This window comes from Stomoxys calcitrans, chromosome 2, assembly GCF_963082655.1.
Source record: "Stomoxys calcitrans chromosome 2, idStoCalc2.1, whole genome shotgun sequence".
NCBI lineage: Eukaryota > Metazoa > Arthropoda > Insecta > Diptera > Muscidae > Stomoxys > Stomoxys calcitrans.
The window spans coordinates 211,916,868-211,936,343 of NC_081553.1; the positions used below are offsets into that span (position 1 = coordinate 211,916,868).

At 38.2% G+C, this 19,476-nt stretch overlaps 3 protein-coding genes across 6 annotated transcripts in view; 1 reads left to right on the forward strand and 2 right to left on the reverse strand.

Moving 5' to 3' along the window:
• Positions 1-1,106: 1,106 nt before the first annotated feature.
• LOC106088784 (vacuolar protein sorting-associated protein 45) lies at positions 1,107-3,560 on the reverse strand. Its single transcript, XM_013254464.2, has 3 exons — positions 3,092-3,560; positions 2,796-2,994; positions 1,107-2,704 (listed from the first exon to the last, which is right to left on the reverse strand). Exons 1-3 carry the CDS (start codon positions 3,182-3,184, stop codon positions 1,269-1,271), a joined length of 1,728 nt encoding a protein of 575 aa, XP_013109918.1. The 5' UTR covers positions 3,185-3,560; the 3' UTR covers positions 1,107-1,268.
• Positions 3,561-4,831: 1,271 nt separating this feature from the next.
• LOC106080680 (trichoplein keratin filament-binding protein) overlaps positions 4,832-19,476 on the forward strand; it is a 164,618-nt gene continuing 149,973 nt past the window's right edge. The window contains exon 1 of one of the 2 annotated variants that reach the window (XM_059362954.1): positions 4,832-4,930. The gene's annotated coding sequence lies outside the window, so the exon portion shown is untranslated. Of the gene's footprint in view, positions 4,931-5,091; positions 5,110-19,476 lie in introns of those variants that run through there. The other variant, XM_059362956.1, reaches the window with a different exon arrangement.
• On the reverse strand, positions 5,810-18,294 carry LOC106088804 (regulator of G-protein signaling loco). 3 transcript variants are annotated; one of them, XM_013254495.2, is made up of 5 exons: positions 17,724-18,294; positions 9,992-10,705; positions 8,957-9,916; positions 6,526-6,739; positions 5,810-6,454 (listed from the first exon to the last, which is right to left on the reverse strand). In XM_013254495.2, the coding sequence occupies exons 2-5, from the start codon at positions 10,583-10,585 to the stop codon at positions 6,054-6,056; spliced, it is 2,169 nt and encodes a 722-aa protein (XP_013109949.2). In that variant the 5' UTR covers positions 10,586-10,705; positions 17,724-18,294; the 3' UTR covers positions 5,810-6,053. The 3 variants fall into 3 exon arrangements, with proteins under 3 accessions (XP_013109949.2, XP_059218934.1, XP_013109947.2); XM_059362951.1 differs by having other exon boundaries at positions 17,718-18,294; XM_013254493.2 differs by lacking the exon at positions 17,724-18,294 and adding an exon at positions 17,508-17,531.

A 19,476-nucleotide genomic window follows, 5' to 3' on the forward strand; every position in this document is an offset into this window, starting at 1 on the left:
AGGAGCCTTCTAACAATGTGAAAATCGACACACTGAATCAATCCTAAGACCAGTACTAGGCGGACCGGGTGCTTAGAGACTGAATGAACCATGTGCTTAGGAACAGGTGGATAAACTATGAGTCCCATGACATAAAGATAAGGTAGAAAGAGGCACAGGGGGGCATTTTATTACCTCTCCTATGGATGACCACCATAAATAAACTGACTGGGGAGAATTTTGAAGCCGAAGACGATATTATGATACTTCTAAGAGGCAGAAAGGCCAAAAGGGTCTTGGAGATGGCATACGACTGGGCTAACGCAGATTGAACTGAAATTTGCCGGTACGCGAGGTAGACGAAGGTGAGCAAAATTGAAGTGCAACGTTTCTTAACGGAAGGTCTTCCCTACACAGCAAAATCACATACTTAGAAGCTATCTTGGACAGGAAACTAAACTGAACAGGGTATTGGAGACTTTTCTAGATATACGGCACATAGACATACCGATTATATATGAGGAGTTTATGAGACTTAAGGCGATGGAAGAATGGGTAAGGGATGGGAGCATGTCATACTATTGCGCTATAATCGAGAAAACACCACTCCTGACCAGCTTTGGCGGGTTGTTGTTGTTGTAGCCACATTTCCCACATTTGGAGGTGGCGATCCTCGTCAAGCTCCTGTGTGAGCAAGCTCGTTGCGGTTCAAAGGACCGATCGCCGCAGGAACAAGGTGGCCATTGGATATTTAAAGGCGCCAATAACTCGCCCTTTCATATCGAGCATCATGAGCACTCAGTATTTGTGTAAGAGCCGGTGCCGCCCGGCCTCTCACTGAGACTCTCCGCTCGATACCGCTGATTGCCCACAACTGCCGTTGCAGCTACTCTGTATGGAGCATTCCACTAGCAACCTGTGGACCCGCCCGGTAGCTCGCAGCTGAACACCTCACAGATCTGACCTCAATGTTTCAACCTGTGTGGTGCTCACAGCTATCCCTGGCCGGGCTTCAGTGAGAATATTGGCTTGTTATGGTACATGGAACCTAATGCTTTCTTTATGCTTGTGGTAACCACAATTTGTTAGCTATTTGAATTTTTATAGCATTGATGCACACACACACATAACACTGATAGCTATTTTATTAATTTGTATGTTCCATTTGAAATAGGCGCATTATTAAAAGTATACATATTACATCTAGAGGATAATTTACAATATTTTCAATAATATAATGTAGATAAACATGTAGTAGTAACACATTGAATTATAATTTGCAATTTTAGTTAATAATTGTCTGAGGAGGCATAGTGTCGCAGCATTGATTTTGTATGCTTAAATTGCATATTTTCTGTAGCGGCTAATACTTCATCTATAAAGCTCGTGGAATTGTGTATGTAGGTACCCCCCAGTATGACTCGATAACCGGCATTATTCAATTGATGAACAGCTAAAGCTTCTTCATAGGTGGCACCGCCAACCATGAAGACAACCACCTCTTGTGGTGGCCTTCGGAAAGGTACCAGTTCGGAATTGATAGCTGGATACATGGAATCCAACTCGCGTCCTTTGAAAACTTCTTCAAGTGTTTCCTTTAACAGCGGTGTGTGTTGAGTGAATACATTCTCGACACCCTTTAGACCTATGATAAAGTTACGCGTCAACTTTATAGCGCCGGCTATGCGTACCAAATTGAATAATTCCCCTTGACGCATGTGTGTTCCGGCATATTCTATGAGACTAGGTATAATGTGAGTTTGACCTCCTCTGGACTTTATCATTTGCAGTAAGCCCGATGTGTCACAATTTGCATGTCTTTCATAGCGTAATGCGTACAAGGCAACCAATTTGATGACATCGTTTATTGAAGTACGTTCGTCGCCAATGATCTTTTTTATCCTTTGCAATTGTTGCGAATGTTCTGCTCTGCAGGCAATTTCCTGTTCCAGTTCTGAGACCTCGAATAGGTTGCGTTTGGTTGTTAGTGAAGACAATTCGCCCATGATGCACAAATGCTTTTGCACAGTGCCCGACATTTTCTTGAATTGTGGATAGGTTTCAATGAAATTTTTCATATCTGCAATACTTTCAACCTTTTTCTGATCTTTAGCTTTACGCTGAAACTCTTCCATTAAACCTTTAATGGTAGAACCAATTTCTCCGAAATTTGCATACATATTTTTGCCATAAAATTCATCTTGATCTCCAGAAAGCACCAATTCTTTGTAGTCTTTGGGTATACCCTGTATGCCAGAGAGATCCACACGATTGTTTCTTATTGAAAGGAGCTCATGAACCATAGCCTGGTAGGTCCATTGATGTAATAGAGGTGTCACCGGATCATCACGACGATCAAGTATCAAAAGTAGAGGAGGAGCAGCACCATTCTCATGAGTGCGAAAGTCAAAGAGCGAAGACTCTTTGGTTATTTGTTCAAATATTTGTTTGGCTAATGTTTGAGCCACCGTAGAGCCGGATCTATAACGAATAACTGGATTTAATTTGAGGGAAAGTAATACCGAAACTACACCATGTACAGAACGGGTAAGAGCGTCGGGCAGCCAATTGAGCCTTTGCATACAAGTTGGTATGTTTAGGGAAAACAAATTAGGATTGACAGCAAGGTAATCGGCATAGAGTTCCTTGACTTCTCTAACAGATTCACTTTCATCGCATTCCGCTAAAAATTTGATATCTGTTCTGGGTATAATGTTGCTGAAATCTGTAAAAGAGACAGCTGTTAGTTTCTGCCCATGTTCTCAATCAAACAAATATCCCAACTAGTGAACAATTAGGAGGTATAAGTAACCTACATAGAAAATATGATCCATATTTTGGACTTCGTAGTTCCTGGGCTAGCAATTGCACATTCTGTTTGGTAGGGCGTATAAAAACAATGCACTTTAAATATTTCATTCTTTCATTGGAGCGCCCAGAATCGATGCGCTCAAATAGGAAGACCTCACGTTGCAACATATCTGATTGGGCAAAAGCCATTGAAATAATACTTGTCTGCAATGGAAGAAAAGACAAATAAGTGGCATATTCATTTCTTTAATTGTATTAGGATGACCCTAATTGGCCAACCTATTAAACCACCCCCACTTACCGTTTCCTTATCTAATAGCATGGTCTTCATGCCTGGTCCTGACTCCGAACACATTTTCTCTATGTAAAGCTTTATGCTAGTAATAACATTCATTTTTAGTCAATTTCCTTTCTTCCAGATTTTATTTAGTTTTTTTTCCAACAAAATGAAAACTACAACTCTTGACTTTTTACTAAGCAAAAACAGCTGTTTGCTATACTTGCTGTGTTTTATTTTAGTACTGAATAGAAAACCCGTGAACGGCAAATATATGCTGTGTTTTATTTTAGTACTATATAGGGCAATGTAATGAAATTTGTATGAAAATTACTTTTATCCAGAACAACGAAGTTCATGTCAAAACAATTACAGGTTGTCTCATGTGTACAACAACCACAAATCATTTGGAGCAATCCGCCATCTTGCGCTCGTGTGTAAGTAAAATGAGAGAAAGAAAAACACAAACATGAATTCGGATTCGCTGAATAAGGTTAAGACAAGCGACATAATTTTTTTTTAATTTTTGGCACTACTTGGATACATTGTACTGCACAATATAGTACTAAAATAAGACAGCTACTATTATGAATTTGGGTAGTGAGTACAAGCATCAGAGATGGGAGTATGCGGCACTGCCAGATTAGGTTTGTTCACCCATGAGTGAGCCCTGCCCTATGGAAAATTCAAATGCTTTTTTTTGTACTGTAATATGAATTATGAATGAATTATTTACCATTAGTTGTTGTTGTTGTAGCCACATGTCTATATGTGGAGGTGGCGATCCTCGTCTAGCTGTTATAGGTGAGTAAGTTAGTTCCGGTCCGAAAGGACCGATCGCCGCGGGGACAAGATGGCCATTGGTTGTTTAAAGGCGCCAACAACTCGCCTTGTCATATCGAGCATAATAGAAACTCAGTATATATCAGTAAGCTCGATATCGCTTAATGTCCGCGACTGCCGTTGCAGCTACTCCGTATGGAGAAGCTGACCTAAATGCTTGATGAAAGCAATCCTTGTTCCGATGAAATAATGGCGCAGTGGCAAACCATTGCCCACTCCATCGAAGATGCCCCTAAATCCGTACTTGGACACCGGAAGCCTCCCCAAGAATCCCATGGTACAACCAAGAGTCTCGAGATGCTGTTAAAACCGAGAATGCAGCATAAAGAGCAACCCTGCAATCAGTAGCAACACACCAGATGAAGGAAAGGTATGGGGAGAAAAGCAGAGAGGAAAAACGTCTATTCCGCAGAAAGAAAAAAAAAATGAAAAGACGTGAGTGTGAGCGAATCGAGATGTACAGGAGTCAGAATGAAGTCCGGCATTGGTACAGGCACATCCTCCTGCAGAGACAAATAAGGAAATCTGGTAACTGACACATATAGCATGCTGAGGACAATTGCGGCGAAGAGGATATTGCAGAACCAATTCCTGATGATGGTATAGAATGTTTACCTCCTAGTCAGAATGAGGTCCAAGTAGCAGTGACTCGTCTGAAGAACAACAAGGCAGCAGGAGCGCGTACATGAGCAGAGAAAATGCGAGAAAGAAGATAACAAAAAAGAGAATGCAAACTAAAATCTGTCATCTTAATACCGTCAAACCTGGCCGACTGCTAACAGCTGTTCGCCTGAGACCACCCTTTTAAATCCGCCTTGTACAACAGCCTGGAGAGTAAGAATCACAAGTAATTATGAAATTTGGCAACCCTGATACTAGCAAACAGTTGACAATGTTTACAAAATTTAAACAAACGGTAAGCAGCAAACCGAGTTGAAATTTCAAGTATTTCGTTGGTTATATATTCCTTTAAGGAGTTTGAATTTCAATTATCTTTTTATGTTGTTTTTAATGGTAGAGGTGAGTACTTAAAAAATGTGGTATACATTCTCAATATATTTTTGTTTTGATAGTTGTGTTTGCGGTTTATGCTGTGTTATACTGCCTTTTTTGTGAAAATTGTAACACTCTATTTTATTTGGAGTAGATCTAGAAATGTTAACATTTGTTACTTATAATTTCCACTGTTTATTGTTCGTGTGAGTGTTTAGTTTTACTTGGTGTCAATTTTGCCTGCACATATTTGCAAATTTCTAAGTAACTTTATACTATTTAATGGCCAAAAAGGGGCATAGTGGAGGAAAGATATATATGAGAGCTTTATATAAATTTGAGCCGATTTTAATAAAATTTGACACGTATTAAGACATCAAAAAGATTTCCTCGTACCAAACTTTGTAATGATCGGACCAAAATTGTGGCTACCACAGCCAAAAAGGGCAAATCGGACAAATGGAGATGATCCTTTCATCTCTCCACCTCAAATGAAGGTCAGAGAGTTCGGCGCAACAAACTGCCTCAAAGTTAAGAGACATTAAGAGCACGTAAATGTACAAATTCAATATTGGAGTACAATCTCAATTTTTAATCTCTATGGAGTCAACGTAGTCGAGGTTTTAAAACCGTAGCCGGAATAGTTAGGCGGAGTTCGGTTCGGAGTTGAGCAAGCTTGCCTTGACTCACACCCGTCAGCCCTTGATATCTCTATTTATTCTGACTCAATAACCCACATCTAAAATATCTCTCTTGTATCGAATCACGGAATCACCAAGCTAAAGCTCGTAATTCTGCTTCCGTTTAAACAATAGTTACCTATTCACTTCCAAATTAACATCAGAATACAATCTATCATCAAAAAATTTTGATCGAATGACTGCAAAAACTCACGATATGTATGCATTCGTTTAAATGCAATAAGATATATATTGAATTTTAATAATACTTCTTAAAATTAGTAACAAAACTGTTTAAAATAAATATATACAATAACATGGATTTTTGTTTTTAATACAAAATAAGCTTATTTTTAGAAAATAAACTTTTAAAAATATTATTTTTTTTTGAATGAATTTCTTTAGCTCAATTTTTCTTTTAAATATTTTCTCTGATGGGAGTTTTTCCTCTATTTCGTCTTTTTTTTAATTTAATCTGAGTTTGTAGCACCCCAATTTGAGGGTTTAGTTGGTAAAACCTTTGGTTTAGGTGGTAAAGGTGGGGGCCCTTTACAAGCTGCACTAGTTTCATCTGTTTCGGAATGATTAGAAGTTTCTTCACTGTTTGACAAAAGTGAGTTGCGTATTAATGACGTTCGGTTAGTCAAACTAGAAGGTTTGTCCAGCGTTGGCGAAGGCACAGATTCATGATTTAAAGATGTTGGGCTATAGGTTTTGTTGATGGGGCTTAAAGTTGAACGTATATGGCGTAGAACTAAAGCAGTATCATTTTGATTGTCCTTATTTCTGGCATTATCGAGCAGTTCATTGGCATTCATAACGCTTGAAGGTGGATTGTCTAGACGCGATTTGAGGCTTATGAGTAACTCATCTAAAGTAGGTAAGGGAAAATATGTTTTTATTTCGTTGTTTTTTGCGGGACTATATGTATTGTAGACATACCTTGCTTTTCTGCCACTCTTTCGGTGACTTGTAATTTGACTCCTGCTTTGAGTTTCGCTATAATCGGCTTATTAAAATCGCCTGCTGCAATATTACCCTCACTGGAATGTGGCTTAATTGCAGTTTTTATTCTTGGTCTTAAATTCGTCGAAGAACCTTTGCTATTGTTCAGCGTATCATAATACACGGAAATTTCCGATCCGAACTCATCAGACTGTAAAAAATGAAAAAGTTTAAAATAACATGTTAGTAGATATGTTATTTGAATCAAAATTTCATTCAAATGCCTTGCCGATGAAGGACCCCACCTGCCCCCAGGCACGGGGTAACTTAAAAGCCTCACTTTGCTCTATAAGACAAGGTGAGTTTTTGGTATCTCTAAATAACCAATGGCCACCTTGTTCCCGCGGCGATCGGTCCTTTGGACCGGAATGAGCTTGCTCAAATTAGGAGTATGAAGAGCATCGGCAACTCCACATGAAAATGTGGCTACAACAACAACAGCAGCATCACGCAGGCCGGAATATTGAGCTCCAATCTGTGTGGTGTTCTTCCTTATCACGAAAAGCTTAGCTGGGGCCTACCAGACGCGTCCACAGGTTGCGGATCCCGGCACGGGATAACTATGAGCACCACACAGGCTGGATCTTTGAGCTCCCATTTGTGTGGTGTTCATTGTTATGCCTATGATGCTCGCTATGACAAGGTGGTTTATTGCAAATTTGCCCATGAACATTCCATTAAGGAGCTGGGGCAAACTTCACACAAATCAATGAGTGTTGTCCGATTCAATTTTAAGCTCAACGAAAAGGACCTTCTTTTTATAGCCGAGTCGGAACAGCGTGCCACAGAGAGGCATATCTTTGGGGAGAAGTGTTTACATGGCAAAGTACTTCACAAATGTCGCCAGCATTAGGAGGGGATACCACCGCTGAAAAATTTTCCTGCAAGGATTCGAAACCAGGCGTTCAGCATCATAGGCGGGCATGCTACCCTCTGCGCTACGGTGGTGAGTTATTGGTGCCTTTAAATAACCAATGACCATCATGTTCCCGCGGCGATCATGTTCCCGAGCTTGCTCATCTATAAGAGCTAGACGAGGATCGCCACCTCCACATATAGGTGGCTACAACAAAAACAACAGCAGGTTGTGTATAGTGGAATGCTCCATACGGAGTAGCTGTAACTGCAGTCGCGTATAATCAGCGGTATCGAGTGGAGAGTCTCAGTGGGAGGCCGAGTGGCACCGGTTCTTACTTAAATACTGAGTGCCTATGATGCTCGATACGACATGGCGAGTTAATGGCGCCTTTAAATAACCAATGGCCATCATGCTCCCGCGGCAACAGGAACGAGCTTGCTCGCCTATAAGTGCTTGACGAGGATCGCCACCACCACTTGCAGACATGGCTACAACAACAACAAGAAATCTCCCGGGGTCGATCCGATAACTACTACCCCATGGAAATGGGTCCGAATTACCGCATACGTGATCGAGTGTGCTGTCGTATCGAATGAAACTTCATCTCGATTTTAATGGTTGTTGTACAACTTTTATGGACATTTTAATTTAATTTTTTTTTTACAAATTATGATCGATTTAAACATTTGGGTTCTTAAATTTCAAAAATCCTCGTTCAATAATGAAATGCATAATTTATAATAGAGAGATTTCAAACGACTTGTTCACGTTTGCGGTAATTCGGCCCCTGGATAGGCATTTGGATAGGCTCTCGTAAGAGCATGTCCCTATATACCGGATAGGCTTTTACGAGGCAGAGCTTTTTTAGGTTGCACTTGCAACGTAGGTTCTGTTCCTAACAATGAGTATAGTTATTGTGAATGCGATAATTTGTAAACTGTTAAACTCAACAGCTGGAAGATGATATTCTAGCCAGGAAGCGAACTCACGTATTCAGTATCATAGGCTGACATGCCAACTTCTGCGCTCTTCGGTATTTAAAGCGCACAAAAAGTCGATTGCTGGCTTAGGTGTAGGTACATAGTGAGAAGCGACGGTTCCGTCGCCAGAACAATGTGAAACCTAATCGATCATGTTGTGATTGAAGATAGGCATGTATTCAATGTATTGGACGCACGACCGAAGCCAGACCACCGTGGTGCATAGGTTAGAATGTATACCAAAGTTTACGTTTTATTTCATTTGTGATATTTTCAATGGACATACATAAGTATTTTTACATTCCTAATGTTCAAGGGGGCCTTTCCACTTACTGTTCGTGGCAAGTGACTATACATTCTATCAATGTATCCTGAAGTAGGGAAAGCTGAGAGTTAGATATTGAAGAAAAAATGTACTTTGTTTACTCTTGGAATCATAGATTTTGCCTTGTTCAGTTAAGTACGTGCGTAGGTTTTCGAAAATTTATTTTTATAGTGTAATATCTATGGAGTTTAGCCTTAAAATTACCTTTAACGAATATTGATCGATGCTTTGAGATTGTTTTCCTGGTTGTGTTTTCTCCTTTATGATATTTTCAAATATAATATTTGTAGCTTCAATTAGATTCCCCTCTGAACTACTACCGACGGAGCTGCTTTTAATGTTGCTCTTACTATTTCGGGCTATAAATTCGCTAGCCAACTCCTTGGATTTGATATAATGTAAAGATATGCTGTCATTTTGATAATCTGCAGCACCATTTTTAAGTTTTTTGTTACTAGCCGAGTGCATGAGGGTTGTAGGCCTTAGCACCACATATAAACGTTGATCATCGACTGTTGTCACCAATTTCGCGAGATCCAGGGTCTCCATGGTATCCCCTCGCAAAACGTCAACGCTGTCCATGTCATAGTTGTATTTTTGTAGAATGGGCATAACAACTTCATGTAGATATTTCTTTGGTTTACTTTTAACGGATATAGCTTTGGGATCAGGCAGATAAAGCTTAAAGGTGACACGTTGCTCTATTTCGACTTCTTCGCCTGCAATTGTCTGAGATGAGGTTTGAGGATCTATGCTTTTGTTGTGAGATTTCAATAGGACTTCGTAGAGCCTGTAGCGTAGGCCACGTTTTTCCAATAATCTTTCAACCAGTTGACCAACAGTTTCATTGGGCTTTATTTGGACTATAGTTGTAGCATCATCTGAGAATTTCACTCGACACAGGGAACAGGTGGAGTTAATGGATTTCAGAGATGACGGCAGAGAGGAACGTTGTGTGTCACAGCTTTCCGTGGACTTTGCCGAGGTAATTTTAGTGGAAGGCACCACGAGTGTGTTTAAAGCAGGACTACTGCCATTTGAAGTTTCATGACTCTCATCACAAGCTACATCCATGCGATCACGGGACTTACTTCTGGTTTTGCGATGCCAGGGCAAAAGTATTTTACGGCGACGATCTTCCGCATTGCTGGCTGATTTTTTTAACTGAAATTTAAAAAAAAAACATTCTATAGTTTAGCAACACTTTCAGTTTTTTTTCTTTTAATAAAAGTAACCAACCTTTGGCGAGGCACATTGAGAAAAATTTGTCTTCAGCATATCATCCAAATTATCATCGCCATATGGTAGAGTTAGATTTTTCTCCTCAGCATTTAGGCAATTTTTGTATAGCTCTGAACGTATAAACCTTTGATAGCTATCGAATTTCATTAAATGGAATATCTGTTTTTGAGCCTTTACCAGCAGGTCCTTATCGGCCTGTTGCAAAGCCTCCTCAGAGAGATTGCGGGTTTGTGAGTCCAAATTAACCGGCTCTGAACTATTGCTTGAGAGATATTGGCCATAAATATGTTTGGCTTGAATCTGTCTGTCTAGGAGATTTTCGGTATTTTTGTAACGTTCGCAGGAAGTCCAAAAGTAGATATTTTCCGCCGAAAATTCCATTTTCAAAAATGCCGCAAATGTAGCCAGGCCAGCGGTGTCCTCTAACAAATGTTCAAACGATATGGCCCAAGCCGAAACACGTGGTGTCTTTGTGGCTGGGGTCATCTTTTCGGAGTGTGTGTTTCGCATGGGTAGGAGTTGATGGCGCTTGGTGGATGTTGCGTCTTTGCCAGTTGCTGCCAGAAAGACATCATTTTCCGAAGCAATCATGGAAGTTGAACACTGTTTCCCGCAATGTTTACTCGTGTATTTGTCCGAACGTGGAGAACGCAATGACGACTGTTCCCACACACGGCGGAATGATGATGTACTATTGGAAAATATGCGAGTCTAAAATGAAAACAAAAAAGTGAAAAGAGAGAAAAAAATCATTAAAACAATGGCCTTTTCACGATGAATATAGGAAAATGGAAATATCAGTCGTTTAAATATTTAGTCGTTACCTCTACTCAACCAAACATGCGAAATAAGTAAAACAATCGGCGTGATTTTACTTTCTAACCTGTTGTTTCTGTTGCAGTTGTCGTCTACACATTTGAATGTAGAACAATGACATTTGCTTGAAACGAACTCGACGTGATTGTGCCTCCATAAGAGCATTGCTGCTGCATACAGGAAACCATAATTTCTTTTTAAATGCACATAATGTTGTCAAATACGACTGTGACTATGGCTCACAATGTTTGTTAAAATTTGTCTACATAATGTCCATTTTAAACTAAAATAACAATGGGCCTAATGGGGCAATTCAAAAATAAACGTATCTATTGCTGTTTGGTACATAGAGAATAATCCAAAAGAAGGTAGAATGTTTGCTCCCTTAAGTTTAAGAAAACGACAACCAGTTCGATCCCTATTTTGACAGACAGCTCTCATTGATTGAGAGTCATATATATATATGTTCATAGGGAAACTTTAAAATGTTGATAGACTTAGAATCATGTGTAGTGCCTTAGCGTGCGAGTATATCATTAACCTCCTATGGTTACCTTATGTCCACCATATTACACCGGAAGAAAAATTTACACCATAAGGTATTGATAGTTAATTAATTCCCTTTTTTTACCATCCATGCCATACTGTATTTTTGTCACAAATAACGGTTTTAATTCACTATCAATACTGTATGGTTTCAAAATTTTCTTTCAGTGTACCGATGCAAAGCAAGGTAGCTGATATTTTTTGAATTAACCACCATTTTCAGTCTAAAAATCTTCAACATAGTGAACAGCAATAGTGACCTTTGTTACTTGGGGTCATCGGAATAACATAATTAACCTCCTTTAAAATGTTAATTAAAACCAGATTTAAGGTTCTCGTCAGCTGATTTAATAAAGGGAAAACAGATGATTGAGCCAATAAAACTGGTTGTTGTTGGTGTAGTCACATTTTTATGTGGAGGTGGCGATCCTCGTCAAGCTCTAGTGGGAGAGCAGACTCGTTTTTGTCCAAAGTACCGATCGCCGTGGTAACAGTGTGGCCATTGGTTAGTTAAAGGCGGCAATAACTCGCCTTGTCATATCGAGCATCAAAGGCACTCAGTATTTGTGCAAGAGCCGGTGCCGCACGGCCTCTCACTGATACCGCTCATTGTCCGTGACTGCCGTTGCAGCTACTACTTATGGAGCATTCCACTATCCGCAACCTGTGGACGCGCCCGGTAGCACGCAGCACAATTTCTCGTGACAGCAATGAACACCACACAGATCGGACCTCAATGTCCAGTCTGTGTGGTGCTCACAGCTATCTCCTGCAGGAGCTTTTCACGCGGAATGCTGTCAAACTACATTTAAAAAACGTTGGGGAAAAATAGCCGAAAAAGTAGTTCTCCGCTTTCACTTTAAGCGGAGTAGGAGGAAAATGTCAAAAAATTACATTGACCACGATTAAAACATTATAGCTACGTCTTCCGGTATGGACACAAAAACAAATGATAACTTTATAATTTCCCTCGTTAGAATTGGTATTCTATTCTGTTTTCGGAATAGTCGCGGAAATCTTTAATTGTTCCGCGAACGGAATTTGGCAGTTATGTTTTATTTTTAATTTCATACCAAAAGGCGTTTTTTTATCTGCACTTATGGTTTTATTTTTTTTCGTAAATAAATAAAAAAAAAAACAAAAAACAAAAAACTAACTATTTAAAAAATGATGCCGACAATGATGACAAGCGTTGCCACTAAAATTTCTTTTTGCCATTTTCATCACTATAAACAGAGTACTACTTTTTCACCTATTTTCCTCCAGTTGAGTTTGACAGCATTCCGCCTGAAAAGCTGAACAGATTACTCAGCTTGAACGATTAAAAATTTCAGCGACTATGGGTTGGTATTCTATTTTGCTTTCGGAATAGACACTGACATTTTTAATTGTTTCGCGAGCGAAATTTGACAGCAGTCAAGTGTTTTTGTTTCCATATGAAAACACATTTCCTTATCTGCACTTATTGTTTTCTCTATTTTATGTACTTTTTCTCAAATAAATAAAGAAAAAATAACCACTGAAACCAATAAAAAAAAACAAAAATTATGCCGGCAATAGTTTCAAGTGTTGCCACCATAATAGTTTTTTGCCATTTTCCTCACTGAAAGCAGAGTACTACTTTTTCGCCCATTTTTAGCTAACGTTTCGCCGACTTTTTTTATGGAGCTTGACATCTGTGAAAACAATTTCCCTAATTGCTACTTTTAGTAGCAATTAACATTTTAATTTTTCACACATTTTTTATTTACAATTTTTTGGAGTTTGACAGTTGTTTACGCGAAATGCCGATGGAGTACCAAACCTAAGGGTTGGTTTCGGCAGTCGTAGCTTCAAATATGTGTATATTTCTTTCTTTTCTTTTTGCTGTAAATTTGGTTTTTTTTCGGCAGAGCTGCTTGCCTTGAAGGAAAATAAAATAATTACCTACACCTATAAGCTTGACATTTGCTACAGCATTTTGAGAGCACAAAAATTTCTTTTATTTCAATGCTTATGCCTTGTACTGACTTCAAGTTTTCGTCCGAACAACTGTCAAAAGTCCGTATAAAAAAACTTTTGCGAAACGACTATGAAAGTTGTTCAAATAAGTTGTACTAATTTCATTTTACGAAATGATTTCAACATGTTGCAACAACATAGTCAAATTTCGTAGATTTTAAATGTATATGCATATTAATTCCAGCGCACAAGCGCACCTACAGTCCAAAGCCAGGTAATCGTTCCACTCCAACGGCCTTTCGTTCCAGGTTCGGTCCCCTGAATTCGCCATACTTCCTCCTTCCAGGTTCGGTCGCCTGAATTCGCCATACTTCCTCCTTCCAGTGAACAACACCAGCTCTGCCTTTCTATGTTCTATGCCAAACCCATTGGCCATCGCCGATCTAGGCAGGATGTCCTTCCTTGTTAACAGTGAAAAAGTCATTTTCCCGAAAAGAGAACTCGGAGATGGTGGTACCTCTCCCTCCCCGAGAGCTTTTGTATTCCGTAAAACAAGGAATCATATAGGCTTTTGACCGTGCCAGAAATGCTCTGGTTTCACGCGCGAGGTCAGTACTAGGCTTATAGCATTAGCAACTTTACGAGTCAAGTCGGTAACACTGTAAATAACGTTGCCAATCTAAATGTTCCTTTCCGTTATTACCTTTAACGATATGCGACGTTTTCTCACAAAAATTGGAGGAAGTGTTTTAAATTTATTTTTAACACCACAATGTTTAATTTGTTTCTTTAGAATTATTCCATTAATGCATAGTCTTTCTATATATGTAGGTATACGCTTATTGTGGTATTTTTCATTTTGATCATATCGGTTCAATGAATGATGCATGAATAGAAAAATAGACTACAATAGGGTGACTAATGAGTAAATTAATTGCTGATGTTTTTTCCAAGACAAAACAATAGTACATATATATATATATATATATATATATATACGTACTTGGGAACTACGCAATACCTAGTATCTTTTGTCTAAGGTTTGACGTAACTATGGATTGTCCGAGCTGTGGCTAAACCAATATTAGATTAAACTCTTAACAAAAATAATGTATTGTAACGATACAGCTTGTGGCATAGCTTGCTGTTTTTTAAGCAGTTTATGTGTCAGTCACATATCAATATGCCAAGTACTGTTATTTTTCTATCAAATATTAAGGATGTTAACTGCCAATATGGTAACATTGATTGGTAACCAACGAGAGAAAGAGAGATATCACATTTACGTGGGCTCTTATTAAAAATATGTGACTCTTTACCTTTTACTTAATCTCTAAAATATTTTTATATACAGGGTGGCTGATGAATATTGCTACAATGATGAATATTGCTACATTTTTTTTTCGGTGTATGGAATACATTTTTCTTTTATTCATGTTAAATTAAATTATTAAATTAATTATTAAATTATTATTAATTAAATTAATTAATTAATTAATTAAATTAATTATTAAATTATTATTATTAAATAGAACAAAAGTTATTACATTTTTTTTTGGTAGCGGCTTTCATCAGCCACCCTGTATGTGTCTATCTTTCAATTTTCGGCAGATCTTTTTAATAAGAGCCAACGTAAACGTCATATCTCTCTTTGGTTAACAATAATTGTCGAAAAATGTAAGGAAATACAAAAATGTTGCAGAGATTAAGAAAAAGCTAAAGAGTCACAAAATCTGCATTTCGGCTAAGAAAATAATGGAAGTTTTCAATGCAAACACCATATTATTTGGCTAACAGCGTTGATAGCTAAACAAATTCAAACAACTAACAGCTGAGTGAGGAACTAAATAAAAAACCAATAGCTAATACGTTAATCCTCTTGCGATAACAATAAAGAGCAATAATATTATTTTACCCTTCAATAAGATAGCAATTGTTAAAGCAGTAGGCGTCAAAAAATATCAAATCTAAAATTGATGAAGTAAAAATATCACATGAAATTGATAATTGAAAATTAAAAAAAAAAAACCAAATACACATGGGATGCACCTTATTTTGCATGTCAGATAAAAAATCTTATAAATCGAAGGCGTTGTCGAAGGCGAAAATCGACAGCAGTCGTAGTCGAAAAAAAAATAAATAAACTAAAAATTATATAAAAGTATACTCTTTCGACAAACAGGCCCGATGTAGTTTAGAATGCAATAAACGTATATATCGGTCGTTTTCGTCAAATTTGAAGTCGAATTCGGCTTACGTGATACCAAAAATGTAAACGAATTTTCCTCTTCAACAACCATAATACCATTTTGTACAAATTTTGACAGTCAACTACTCCTTCGCCAACCGGAATAAGGGGGATTATGTTACCCTTCAATAAGATAGCAATTGTTAAAGCAGTGAACGCCAAAAAAATATCAAATCTAAAATTGTTGAAGTAAAAATTAACCATGGAAAATTTACGAAAAAAAAACGAATTACACATGGGTTGCACGTTATTTTGCATGTCAGATAAAAAATCGTATACATAACAAGTAAAAATACATAACAAGTATATTGCAGAAGTATGTCGGGGGGCTTAACACACTGTCCAAATTTCGGCGTCACCGGAAAATAAATGCGCCTTTTATGGGCCCAAAACCTTAAATCGAGTGATTGGTCTATATGACAGCTGTATTTAAATCTGGATCGATCTGAGCCAAATTGAAGAAGAATGTCGAAGGGCTTAACACAATTTACTGTCCCAAATTTCGGCGACATTGGACAACAAATGCGACTTTTATGGGCTCAAAACCTTAAATTGAGAGATCGGTCTATATGGCAGCTATATCCAAATCTGGACCGATCTGTGCTACATTACAGAAGTATGTCGAGGGGCTTTACTTAACACACTGTCCCAAATTTCGGCGACATCGGACAATAAATGGGCCTTTTATTGGCCCAAAACTTTAAATCGAGAGATTGGTCTTTATGGCATCTATATTGAAATCTGGACCGATCTGAGCCAAACTGAAGAAGTATGTCGAGGGGCTTAACTTAACACACTGTCCCAAATTTCGGCAAAATTTAAATTCGGTATTTAAAAGTACAAAACGTATCTGATATCCAAATGTGGGACCAAGTATTTGGGCGACCGCCTCCAAAACACTTCTAAATCGGGTATATTTATCGTCTGGCGTGCCGGGCCACAGAGATACCCCAGGGAATTCTAAAGCAGACGAGCTTGCAAGACTAGGAACTACCTTACACTCTCCAAGGACATTGGAATCTGCGGGTATGCCTCTAGCGACATGTAAGCTAAGTTTTCAGGACCAGGCCCGAAGGTCAACAAATGATAGATGGTCACAAATAGGGAGCTGTGAGCATTCCAAAACTATGTGGGCTCATCTAGACTTGAAGAGGTCGACTGCTTTGCTGTCATTGGCTAGAACAGACGTCTCAGTCATTGTGTCCGTCACGACAAGTCACTGTATAATCGGCAAACATGCTGACAGACTGAAGGTTGCTTGCAACGACTTTTGCAGAAGCTGTATGGACATCGAGGAAGAAGAGACTATAGAACACCTTCTGGGATTCAAATAAAGGCATTTATATTGTTATACTGTTAGTCAAGTGACATATATACCACATATATTCACTAGAATCTCTTTAATTGCCGAAAATAAATATTCAAATGATAGTTTTGTTCCATATATTGAAGGCGCAGCGGAGCGCGCCGAGTTCAGGACCGAGTTCAAAAGGTCGTGGTGACAATTTCATTGAAATATCTGCACACAAGTTTCCAAGGGGCATTTTATTCGACAATCGACAAAAACCCCATTTACACAGCTCATTAAATCCGGATTAAAGGCTCTCGTCAGCTGATTTTATAAAGGGAAAACATATGATCGAGCCATTAAAACCGGATTTAAAGAGCAGTGTTAAGCGGGTTAAAGTCGAATTACAATAGTACCTGTGGATTCCAAAACATAAAATCCATACCATATAACATTCTAAAATAAACGAATTTGGTAATGGCATTTATTTCTCGACTACATTTAAAAGGGTATATACCCCCGCATATCCGTTTCCGCTCAAAGGGTTGAAAATTTCATTAAGATACGATTTTGCGTCTAATTTAGATTAAATACAATGGAGGCGTGGTATTTTAATCATTGCAATGTACTATAGATAAACAAATCAACAAAAAAAAAGACACTTGACCACATACCATAGACATCATGCTAACCTGGAAAATGACAAGGGACGATGATAAAGAAAACTCAACTGATTGATGGATTGACTAACTGCTTATGCTGGAACCCAGATTGGCATTATTCAAATACATTGTACAAAAGAGAAAACGTCGAAGTATCGATTCATGGATTGTTGATACGTTGGTACATTTTCTATTGAAAAAAATTAATAAACATTTGCTTACTCTTACATTTTTGTTATAGCTGAAGTCGTGTTGTTGCAGTCCGTAGTTGTTGTTTAGCCGGGGTTGATGGTGTTGTATAAGTAGTGAAGGTGAACTTTGATTTTATTAATAGGTTTTTTAGTTTTTTTTTGTAATTTTTTAAATTGGACTTTTTTTTGTACTCATACGCTCACATTTGGACATTGAGAGACATCACTTTTTTCGTTGTTCAATGTTTTGTAGTATTGCGAAATTTCTTTTAATTTGTTAGCGCAGCAATCTCTTCACTCGCGCACACACCACCGCCATATTTGTAATATCACCAAACTTCAACGCTCAAAATACAACTGAAATTTTTTCGCAAAAGTAAAGAAAGAAAAATAGATTTGTTGTATGTACGTCCATTCAACAGTCTGTCGGTTTGGTCGGTTTATACACACACATAGACACTTCTTCTTTCATTCATGCCCCCTCATCAACGTGATTGGCATGCATATTATGGTGGTGGTGGCGGCGATCCCTTCGCCCCAACAATGGTGGCGGTAGTATTTCGTTGGTATTTACGAAGTGTAACTTTGTGTATTCTCCAACAGAGCCACTAGTTTAGTTACGTCTGATGAGTGGAAGTGAAAAAGTGAAGTGGGTACTTTAATTGACAAACAAAAAAAAAACAAAAATTCAACAAAGAGAGAAATTGGCATTTGTATTTGTTAATTTGTTGGCAGAGTTGCCAAGGTAAAATAAACAATATATGGGAAACTTAGTGAAAAGTCATCAGAAGAAGGGGGATTAGGTGTGGAACGAAGTCGTGAACTCAAAATACATAAATAGGCTACACCCTGCGCAATAAACCTGGGCCGAATTACCGCATACCACATCGAGATTTCTGCAAACAAAAGTTTTTGGATGATTCATTTACGGTTGTGGAAGTTTCGGATTGTCCCTTGAACAATAGGCCGAATTAAGCATGTGGAAGAAATGTTACTATAACATAAGAAATGTTACAGATATCACTGCTTACCTAGAAGCAAAAGCACTTTGCACTCATTATAAAAAGCAAACGTTTTTTAGAATTTCTAGAAGCATATTTGTAAATTATTTGCTTCTTTTGAATAGGTTAGGTTAGGCTAGGTTGAAAGGAGGGTGCAGATATTAATCCGCCCCATGCCACTCAATATACTCAACTTTAACTTAAAATAAAAAGGGGAATCCCAGAATTTTATATCACGGATAATAGAGGTAAACCACGGTTAATAGAGGTAAAAAAACTAAAGGTACAGTATGCCAGTTAACAGGGGTAACCGATTAATGAGGCCCGGATAATTGAGTTTCAACTGTGTTTAGAAAATGCAAACGACGCAAACTGCATGCCATTGAGAGCAGAATTCTGCTTGCGGCTTGTTCTTAGATTATCTACATTCACAAGCGCCACAAAATAGTCTATGTGCAAAGTTAAAATTCTTTATTTATATGTATATATTTATCTTATCCCACCTCTACCGTGAAGGAAACTATGGCGTAATGTACTTATATAGGGTTTCGCCAATCGTAGCTTCCAATATGTGTATCTTTCTTTCTGTAAATTAGATTTTCTTTCGGCGCCGCTGCTTGCTTTGAAGAAAAATAATTACCGACACCTATAAGCTTCAAATTTGCTGTAAAATTTTAAGAGCACAAAAATAGTTCTGATATTTTTATCCTCGTTGCTTGATCCAAACATAGATGCCATATTCGTTCCTTATTCCTAAATACCTATAATTTAAATCCCATATATAGGCCT

Excerpts from the sequence above, each read along its gene's own strand:
- LOC106088784 (XM_013254464.2), bottom strand. The coding sequence starts at position 3,184 with ATGAATGTTATTACTAGCATAAAGCTTTACATAGAGAAAATGTGTTCG. Across the intron at positions 2,995-3,091 it reads TGCTATTAGATAAGGAAACG|ACAAGTATTATTTCAATGGC; the intron begins GTAAGTGGGGGT and ends CTTCCATTGCAG. Across the intron at positions 2,705-2,795 it reads ATATGGATCATATTTTCTAT|ATTTCAGCAACATTATACCC; the intron begins GTAGGTTACTTA and ends TCTCTTTTACAG.
- LOC106088804 (XM_013254493.2), bottom strand. Across the intron at positions 9,917-9,991 it reads CTCAATGTGCCTCGCCAAAG|TTAAAAAAATCAGCCAGCAA; the intron begins GTTGGTTACTTT and ends TTTAAATTTCAG. Across the intron at positions 6,455-6,525 it reads AAGAGTGGCAGAAAAGCAAG|ATGAGTTACTCATAAGCCTC; the intron begins GTATGTCTACAA and ends TACCTACTTTAG.